At 42.2% G+C, this 10,860-nt stretch overlaps 1 protein-coding gene across 1 annotated transcript in view; it reads right to left on the bottom strand.

Moving 5' to 3' along the window:
* Positions 1–10,860, bottom strand: part of CADPS2 (Ca++-dependent secretion activator 2) — a gene marked incomplete at its 5' end in the record, with an annotated part of 168,979 nt that overhangs the window by 68,131 nt on the left and 89,988 nt on the right. Inside the window, 3 exons of the mRNA XM_009076477.1 lie at positions 2,504–2,627; positions 3,402–3,465; positions 4,261–4,362. Of these exons, the coding sequence (XP_009074725.1) occupies positions 2,504–2,627; positions 3,402–3,465; positions 4,261–4,362 (290 nt within the window). The remainder of the gene's footprint in view (positions 1–2,503; positions 2,628–3,401; positions 3,466–4,260; positions 4,363–10,860) is intronic.

Raw genomic sequence — 10,860 nt, 5'->3', positions numbered from 1 at the left:
ACAGCATGGAGAGGAGGGTGGTAGGTACTCACGAATGGTTAAATCCATCACTTGAGAGGCCAAGCAGAAGACAGGATGCTCATACATTTCTCTCTTTTTCCCTATAAAAGAGGATTTGGGCATGCAAGAGGCTTAGGTCAGAGGTAAAGAGGTTATAGGCTATAGGTCAGAGGAAAACTTCATTTCAGGTTAAAAGGAAAGTAGCCATAGAGTATTTTGGGATACACACAGGATAAAAAGAAGAAAAAAGAAAAAAAAAGGAAAAAAAAAGGAGGGTTAAAATTTGAGATCTACTGGATTAACCATTCAGCATGCCCATGAGTCACAAGAGAAGCTGTGACCATGACTCTAGACGTTTGGTCTGAACTCTTTGCAAGAAATATAATGATCAAAACGTCACGAGTAGAAGGAAATAGAATTTCATTCATTTAAGGCTCCAAGATACTAAGGATTTCAGCCTTCAGTATCTAAGGCTTTCACAGGTATTTCTTCATAAGCATAGCCGCAAGCACTACTGCCACTGATTTGGTTCTGCATCTCTTGACAAAAGTCCCTTGAACATGTGGCTATTCAAATGTCAGCTTTAAAAAGCAAGATTTCAAAGCCAGGTGTGGCATGCAGGAACACATCTCACCAAGATAAACGTGTCATTTGCTCTTTCAAGGAAGCATTTGAATACATAGTGGACTATGCTCATGAGAGAAAACCTGATGCATGCAGCTGGTGGATGTTGGGTTGTTCGAATTAACAATCCCAGCATGCTTGGAAATTGGTGTTACAACCACTTTTGCAGAAATAGCATCAAAAAGTGGCTGTGGCCAATAACAGATAAAGGAGGAGAAAAGCAGAAAAGAGCAGATAGTGTGGAATGAACTATTTCTCTGAAAAGGCAGCTGGAAAAAAAATAGGTTTGTTGCTTCAAAGTATTCCCAGACCTAAAAGTCACAGTGCAAAAAAGAGGGCAGATAATTAACACAACCAAGAAGAATTGAGGCACAAAAGGAAAAGTACACACTAACTGTTCTACTTTGGAAATGAATGCATTTTTACTTACAGATCATAAAGTTTGTTTTTGCATAGATTTATCTGAAAGAAGAGAGCAAATCTTACCAACGAGTTAGTGATATTTACAAAGAGAACCTAAGGGAACCAGCCCTGGGTAGAAGCATCCATCAACAGAAAAGCTGATTTTGACTCTCAGTCCTTCTCCATCCTTGTCAAGTATATTTAAACACTGCATTTTACAGAATACACCAATTAAAATGTCCTGTGAAGTTGAGTACTTCGATAAATTGTCTGATAATACAGTGCTTATGAAACCTTTGTTCCTTCTCTATTTTTGTCACTCATTACCAAGTCAAGAGTTGATAAACATCCTTTTAGTGCCCAATTCTTAAGTGTTTCTCACTGGATGCATAACAATGAATTCATTACCACTGGTACACAATTTGCATCATTAGACAGAAAAAAAATGGAAAAAGAGAGGACATGTCATGTACAGAACCTGGACAATTTGCCATATAATAATAACCCAATTTTTCATGTAAACAAGAACTAAGAACAAATCAGAGGGAGTTTTAGTTGGGGGTTTTTTCTCCTCTCAATATTGTCCTATAGGCATACAACAATAATCTTGGCTATGGGAAAGCTTCACATCACACATGACAGAAACCCAGAGTCTGGAGCAGAACATACCATTCATCTGGAACACACAGGTTTGAGCAATTGGGAACTTGGAAAAAGTTGTGTGGAGTTTCAAGTTGGGAGTAACAGTCAACAAGGTACCAACATAAACTGATAACATGTAAAGAACGACTGGATTGTAGAGCCTCAGTAACACATATCCTGCAGCAAACTTTAAAATGTCTTTTTGATGGCTACATGTGTCTCTGGTCACTGGTTATTACTCTCTCATAACTTAAAAGGTCAATAATATCAGCTATGCCAGATTTAGTGTGACAAGAAAGAAATCCGATGCAAGTATGGGATCACTGATCAATGACTGCTATGCAAACTGCAAAGACAATGAAACATTCCAGGGGAAAAAAAAGACATTTTAAATTGACTACAAACAATTAAACATAGATTGAACGTTTTTTCAGCTTTTTATTTTTCATTTGTTTCCTAAACTGTCACAAGCAATTAGCTGCACTATACCTTCAGCCGCAAAGATGACATCCCAAGTATTTCTCAATTTGTTGTTTAAAACCACAGTGTGAGTCTGAATACTACACCACTGGCCAAATGCACTAATGATAAAAAAAAAAAAAGCCACAGTTCCTTTTAACTGTTTCCTCTCTCTGTTCCAGAAAAAGGAACGTTTCGCATATAGCTTCCATTCTTAACTGCTTCCGAAGCCAACATCACAGAAATGATTCTGAATCACATCAGTTTTATTGACAAGAGAATAAATAGCAAATGAGCTTCTTTTAAATAGCTCCCAGCCACAGTTGCCACCTAGAAACATAAGAAAAATTGTAATTTCACAAAGAAAGAGCCTTACCTTCAATTTTGGCATACTCTGATAGTCGAGTATAATTGACTAGAGCTGCTTGCTCCAAGCATTTACGGATGACTGTTTTTACCTCCTCTTGAGGGACCGGAGTAACTATGTCTTTCATCAGAACCTTGACACAAGAAAATCTGATTTGTTGTGGCATTGGGCACACACAACTGCTTTTCTCCAAGCCTAGCACATACATCCATTCCTACACCAGTGCTGTGTGGCTCTCGGGGCATGTGTACAATACGCAGGACCCACTACAAGGTCACCTTGCCCAGCCTAAGACGTGGGACCTACCCCTGCTGCATTATTCCCCCTCTGTATCTACACCCTATGGCATGCCCTGAAATCTGTGCTGATGATTTTTTAGGGCATGACATTAAGATCTATCACAACTCGCTCAGTGCCAGGCAATATTTTGCCCTTCCCAGGCTCTGCTGACTGACTTGGGTTTGAGTCTGGACTTAGCCATACTGTAGGTTAGTGGAGGTGAGAGGGATGTTGGAGCAGCAGGAAAAGGCTGGAATAGGGATGGGGAGGATGATGGTGAGCAGGTTTCATACATCTAGGGGGAACAAATCTGCCTCAAGATGGGAATTTCACTGGGCAGCAGCCAGGCATTGCTGACAACTGTCTGTGGCATAGATGCTTGCCAGGGAGATCCTCCACCCTTACATATCAACACAGACACGGGCTGTGCTGCCTTTAGTGGCCAGGCTACACACCTGCCTCCAAGCTGAAGCAGGAGAGATGCCAACCCCACCTAAACCTTCCCACTTCAATGTTAACTATCATTTATTACATGCCCTATGCAAAGCCAATAGCTCCTCAAGCTCTTCTAGATGGGAAGATACATGAATACAGGTAATTTTAATGACTCTGCTATTTTTGTGCTTACCCTTTCCAGCAGCGATAGAGTGGCTTTCAGTGCACCCTCTGGACGCCCAAATGGAAAGCAGTACCTAGAAAAACCACATCATAACTAGCATCAGACCAAGTGCACATGAACAAGCCTTTCCTGAGCTATAAAGATCCTTCCCTAAATACCAGTCTTTCTACAGGGTAACTTCCCAAAAGGATTTGATGGTGTGGCAGTGAAACAGAATATGGGGTAGTAATAAGCCGATAGTTTCAGCAGTTTATTAAACATGGGTGTCACCTGAAGAGTTTTTAGATCTCCTAGGACAGAGTCAAATATCATCTTCTTGTTAAAATGGGGCAAAAAAAGCTCTTCTGGAAAGAACATTTACTTCCAGACGGAGACCTGGCAATGCACCAGGCTGTAGGTAATGCACATTGCCCATCTGTGTGCAAACGTGCACAACCTGCCCGACCTGGCCATTGTGCTGGGAGCATTCATCCCTTTTTGTGGGGGAGTATCCATCCTTTCCATACTGTGACATCCCTGCAGAAAGCCCTGTCTGTCAATACTAAGGAGAAGGGAAAATATACTGGTAAGAACTGAGAAGAGAACAGATAAAGTAAGAGGAGAAGGGATTTTTTGTTGTTATATTTTAGAAAAAATCCACAGCTTTACCATGCCTATGGGAGCAAGATGGTTTGAAATATCCTTTAAAGGATGTATATTTAAAATCACACTCTAGCTATAAACATGCTTCACTGCCCTGTGTAGGTCTGTGTCACTTATGCAAAATTCCCGTATGCATTCAAAACCTGCCTTTTGGCTTTGCTGCTTATAGGAGAGAGCTGGGAGGAAATCAGTCCTCTCACATCCAGCCTGGGCTCTCTGCCTTTACCTAAAATGCGTGATCTGGTTCTCCAGAAGCACACGAAGCCGCTCCTTGATCTCTTCGAAACGCTCTTTCTCGTCCACGGTCACAGTTCCTATCCCATCAGGCCTGGAGGAGAAATGCCACAATGACTCAGACTACACCTCGGGACCCTGGTACCTCATCCCCACCCCACACTGCCCTTTCCAAAGGGACCTCACCACCTATGAGCCCTGGGACAGAGGATATGCCATGCCAAGACATGGGTGGTTGCAGCAGCACTGCTGCCAAGGTACCAAAAATAAACAAATAAAGAAGTATCCTCTCTCAGACTGATAACCCCCTTCCCCTTATTTTCTTTACTAAAGAAGCTGGGAAAAGCAGATTTCCCCCCAAATACAGGTATATGCAGGGACTGCAATGCCAGCTCTCACTGCAGGATCAGGTACTTTGCTGGCAAAACAGGGATTGAATTTCTGCAGAAAAATTCAGCTGCTAATTTAACACAACTCACAGTATAAAAGAATATTGACAACAGGCATATATATAAACAGAATATAAAATTCTGCACTCCTTCCTAAGCACTGAATCACCCCATTATAGTGATTTCTTGAGGTGAACCATCTTCAGTATATTCTGCTGAAATGTGCCTCGAGACTGACATGCATTTTGCACTGAAAATGCAATGCCTTTTGGGTCATTTAATTTTAATTTGTAAAGATTAACATATTGATACAATTTATCACAGATTTTCTCAGACTATTTGACACTCCTGTATTTCAGGAGTGCACAGGAGTGTGTTGTGAGACACCCAGGTCCTGCTTCCTTGGGGAATTTCTCATCTTTCACAGAGCACGGAGTGCAGGCAATCCCTGCTGAGGTTCTCCCAGGGCTGGATGATAGTCCCTGTGCTCTGCCACCTTGTACCTCTGCTGATGCCAATCCACCCGAGAGCCGAGAGCAGCAATCCCCTCCTTCTCCCCCACACCCACACGGCAAAATCCGACACGCAGCAGCATCCTGGACGAGAGGAGAGAGCGAGTCTAATCCATCCACCAAAGGGATCGGCCAGGCAGACAATCATCAGCACTGCCTCCCTTTGCTGGAGAGCAAACTCTACGGATTTATGTACTCCTGGGCAACTCTGCTGGCACAGGCACTCTTTAGGTAATGTAAGACGTCTTAAAATTGAACAAATGTTCTTACTTAAAGGCCTCCTCCAGTGTTCGGCTTAAGCTGCATAAATCCGCAGTACTAGACTGGTTTGGCTTTACAAAAGACTTGGCAAGGGATTACAAAGCTTCTAATGAACCTCCTGTCAGGGGTTAATTGGTTGGCTTTATTTTCCTCTTAAAGAATCAAAGGCCCTAAACTTATATAAAAAAAAAAAGAAAAAAAAGGAAAAGCTATAAAAAATTAAAAGCTATAAAATCTGTGTGATCACTTCTCCTTGACCCTGCATTTAGTAAGCTCTTAATATCATAAATATGAACTCTGATATTCCAACACAGGTGAATAAACCACTAAAACATTTGGGAAGAGGAACTTGCAAACCGTGCATGATATTTACTGCAAAATTTTAAAGCTAAATATACATTGAATAAAACTTGCAACACCGATACAGAAAAATACTTGAATACCAGGGCATGTATTTAAAGTTAAACAGCATTTAATCAGAATCTTTAGTTGATTATTTGCCAAATTCAGTTGTGTATTAAGGAAAAAAATAGAAAAAAAGATTTAGGCTAAAACTTGGATAAAATGTCTCAGCTGGGGAACACATTTCATAAACAATTTTGGAAGTATGGATCTGGTCTCATTAGTAACTAATTAGTACTAGTTATTTTGAAGAAATGAGCAAGCCACAAAAAACCCCAAATTAGATATTGAGCAAAAATTAATGTCTTAACATGCTTAATATAATTTATTCCAAAGTTTCATAAAATATTTAATATTCAGACAGAGATGTCCATGCCTTTTGTAATGCTGTGCACCTCACAGTGCCTGTTTGCTCCCAAGCAGAGAGAGAGAGAATTCAAGGCAGACCACAATAAACGCCGTACATTAAGGGGCAGAGTTGAAGCTCTCATTTGACTTTTGGCATTCGGTCCTCCCCCTGTACCCACAACAGCTCAGAGTGTCACTGGGTTAATTGTATCAGTGCTGACAAATGAGGGAGGAAACGCTGCCTGCCCTGGCAGTGATTTGCTGAGGGGACTGGAAATGGTCTGAAAATTGTGTTACCCTTTGCTGGGTCAATAACCTCAATGGGTGAGATTTAATGGCAGGATCTGACAGCTCGGGTTGGGTTGCAGCCCTTTCACATGAATCTCAGCTTCTCACTGTATTCAAAGCGTCTGCCATGTAACAACTCATGGTGGACACCCGGAATGGGCTGAAGTGACAGCATGTCATGTCCTGGCTGGGCAGTGGTGGCTCTGGAAGCATCACTGACCGACATGAGGATGAAGTGTGGGCTCTGGAGAGAAAATCTCTGGCCAACGTGGCTCTTGCCCAAGTCACAACACCCCAAAGGATGCCAACCAAACCACAAAGACATGCATAGACCATGGAGGCTTAACCCCTTGATCTTTGCTGTCCTCAGGCTCTGTGTAAGCCAGAAGGACACAAACTCAGCGGCTTCAGTGGCTCCAGCCACAGCTCCCTCCACCCAGGGCCTGCTGCACAGTGTAAACTCACACTGCTCTCGCATATCATGCAAACTTGAGACAATCTACAGGTCAGCTGTAGCCATTTTTGGAGCAGCGCGGATGTCTGGAAGGGCCTGCCAAGCGAGAGCCATCACCATGGCAAGGACTCCCTTTCTCACCCAGCTGTGGACTATATTGCATCTGACATGATGAGCATCTCTTGAATCTACCTTTCAAATTTTCGGCAAACCATTTTCTCACTGTCCTTCACAAAGTTGACATTTTCGGCAGCATGATAGGAAAGATGTCATGTCGGCTGCTTTTCAAGTTGTTGTCACAGTGGTTAGCACCAGTTCTGTCATCTTTGCTTTCCTCACAATCCCCCATCTTGAGCCATGTCACAAATAATAATACTTCCGATGTTTTTGTCAAATTTCAAATACTATAACCCAGCTGCACATCTTCGGATTTACTAGTTATGTTAATCTTTGTTGCTCATCTTCCCAGAAGCTGAAGCATTAGGAACTCATTAATTAGTGACAAATGCAGGATATAGATAGAACTGGAAAAACACTACCCAAAGCCTTGCACTTAATTTATTAGCTTGATAATTTTGAAACCTAATTAAATATGCAAGTCAAATATACTTTGAAAATGTAATCTTTTTGAGGGAACATATTTATTTTCCCTTTTGCAAGAACACAAAGGCTATATAGCTCAGCGTCGCTATAATTTAATATTCACTTCTGTGCTCTAGACAATTCCAGTACACGGCTGATGGGGCTAAAAAAAATCCCCAGGAGAAGCTCAAGTCACACCAGCTCGTTCTGATACTTATTGGCAATTTGGTTTTCAGCAAAGGTCTCCAGCTCAACTTTGATATTTGCTATTTGATCTCATGGATAGAAGCACTGACTCCTCCAGCAAGCAGCATCTCTGCATCAAGGCCAGCTAAAATGCAGCTGCAGGAACTGATGTTCTCACATGCAATCCACAACTACATCACTATAGCACTGAAGCTCTGATGAGAAGTGAGAGGAGAGCAAAAGGGTGGAAAAAAAGTTTGGGATGTACATGGTATATACAAACGTATGAGGGACAAAATGGGTTCGGATCTATGAATTCAGGTTCAGAAACATTACTGTCTCCATCTATGTGGAGACACAATTCCATCCAATTCTCTCTAGCTCCTGTTCATGGATACTTGAGGTGTACGGCAGAAGTTGTGGGCAGAGAGGGAAGCAGAAGGGCAAAAAAGGCAAGAAAAATAACTAACGAGATTTTTAATTATAAGTAAACAAGTTTCAGATCACTCCTTCTGCTGCAGATTCACTGTGTTGGCTCTAAACTAGTAAATTCCCACTGTAAATATTTCATATGAAAAGTTTTAAATGCCACTTTCCTAATCCCCCCATGTTTTTAAGTTTTAAGCCACGAAAACAACAACATCAACAAAGCAGGTGGTGAAATAAAAAAAAAAGGGTAGCAATTTAAACAGCAAAAATGATAGTCCTTGTTTAGCTTCGATGGTTTGTGCAAATTCCGAGGTTAATTATAAATTATAATTAGGACCTGTGATCCTAAGGCCACTGCTTTATTCTACAAGTCCCGCCTCCCCCCATGCCCTTTTCTAATTATACCCAGTGCCCCCAGGGCTAGTTATGCTGCTAAAACAAATATATCAAAATGATCTTTTAACAAAGACTAATATATGAAGCAATAGCATGAATTTGTATGCAATTATAAATACACAGTATAGCTCCAGCGTGTTAATCTCTTTGACATAAGCCTCTATGAAATACCATGGCGGCTTCTAAATGAAAAGACATATCATCTTTTACACCTTTTATGTTTAACTTGTCTACACTTTTTTTTTGACTGGGGAAAATATTGCTTACACGTAGCAAACAGATCTTTGCACGCACTGTGAGCCCTGGCATGCAGAGCCAAGGGAAAAAAAACAATGTCAAAAACTGATGCAAATAATTTGATTTTTTAAGTAACAACTCAAATATAAAACACGTGCTGCCTTCAGCTCCCTTGCTGGTTGCCAGGTGCAGCACATATGAGCTATACAGTAAACATCGATGATTAGTGCCTTGGACGGCATGTGTCAGGATAGGCTTTCACAGGATCCCTCGCAGGAAGACTTGCCTGCACAAAGTCCCACTGGTTGCATGGGGACAGGCTCTGGGGATATGGGCAGGGTTACAGCTCCTGCCTGCTGCCTCCCACATCTCCCCTAGCAAATAGGGCCTGAAAGAGCCCACCTGTCTAGACCCCTAGAAAAAGTGTATCCAGCAAACACTGATTTTCCCTGACTCCCCTTTCTTCTGGGGATTCACACCATGCAGGAGATGTTGGTCGGGAGCCCTTTGTTCAGCCCAGCGCTCCCTGGGCACTGCCCCAGCCACCTGAGAGGTGCTGCAGAGCATGAGAGTCAGTTCACCTCCCAACTCCTGCCTTCATTTCGCTCGGGCTCTCCTCCACGCCGCAGCACGGAGCCAAGTCACGGCTCATCGCTTCTCATGTGCGATCCGCACCCCTGACGCACCACGGCTGCACCGGATGGTTTCTGAGCTCTGCCATCCTACACCCATTGTAATGAATCACGTCAGCCGGGCATGTGGAGCTGGTGATCTGCTGGTGGCTGGCAACCCACCGCCCTTCAGCACAGGCACCCGATCCCATCCGACAGACAGGCGTAGTGCACGCCGTGTCACCATAGACTTATCACAGGGCTGGATGGGACGCGGAGCCGGCACCTAACAAAAGGGTAGGGCATTACTCCCTGCCAGATTTAACCTGCAGCTGTGGTGACTGCATCTGAATGAGGTGTGGAAACTCAACACAAAGTCTTAGGGAAGCATACGAAGATATCACGATACAGTGTTCACATAGTTACTGCCTAAGAGACCAAAACAAGCCTGGATTTCTTGTTTCAACTAGCTGTGTGGAAATCTTGCCTTTATGTGAAACAGCCAGATATGTAATTAGAATACAATGGGAAAAATTACAGGTATGTTATGTAGAGCTTTCGATTCCTCGAGGTTTATGATAATAATGTCATTTCTGTTGGGTTACAGTTGCAAAAACACTCATGAAAGCTAATGGTAACGATAGCTAACAAAAGAGCTACTTCTTGAAAACAAGTTTGAGGCCATAAAATACAGTTTACAGAAGAAAGGGAAGTCACTAATATACCAAATTAATCAACAGAGAGACTTGTAGCTGCTTGGACTTTGGGTAAATAGTCATTGAACAACTTGCAGAAAATGATGGTGTTCAGTTGGTATTAGACTGGAGGGGATTCAGTCCAGCATCCTGTTTGTGATAAGCTCAATGTCTGCTCATACTTAGCATGCACACGATCGGTATTAAGTCTTATTTCTAAAAGCTTGGGATTAACAAGCAAAAGAGTCTTTTATGGTGCCAACTTTAAAAATAATGATATTATATGTCTAAATCAAAAAAATGCACAAGTGAAACCAAGGCCACTCCTGAAAGCCACTCCTTTGCAAGGGGCAGGTTTAGGCACTAACTCTGGACCTGGAAAAGCTGAGCTCAACTTTCTGCTCTGTGATGCCTCTCCTGTGCACAGACAGGGAAGCAACGAGGCTCCTCTAATACATCACTTCTCTGTCAAACAACACCAGCAGTACTGTCATAGCTCTCTGACATGAGGACAGAGAGAACATGGAAAGAGAAGGCAGGCAAAGACCTTGCTGGCTATGTAAAATCTTTTCTAATTTTACCTCAAATCATGACGTCTTCTCAAAACCATTTCTGCTCTTGCCTTTGCTAGTTTTTTGGAGGACTACTGATAAAGGAAAGCAACAGCCTCACTATTATAGTGATGGTACCAAAAGCAAAGAGACATCAATAAACACACAATGTGTGTTGTCAGATGTTTGGATAATGCTGTGCCTTTCTTATCTGTCACCTAGTAAATATATCAGAGATCACATTTTCTATC

This window comes from Acanthisitta chloris, unplaced genomic scaffold (assembly GCF_000695815.1).
Source record: "Acanthisitta chloris isolate BGI_N310 unplaced genomic scaffold, ASM69581v1 scaffold1356, whole genome shotgun sequence".
NCBI lineage: Eukaryota > Metazoa > Chordata > Aves > Passeriformes > Acanthisittidae > Acanthisitta > Acanthisitta chloris.
The sequence above is the reverse complement of the archived record's forward strand: the minus strand, read 5'-3'. Positions and strand labels throughout refer to the sequence as shown.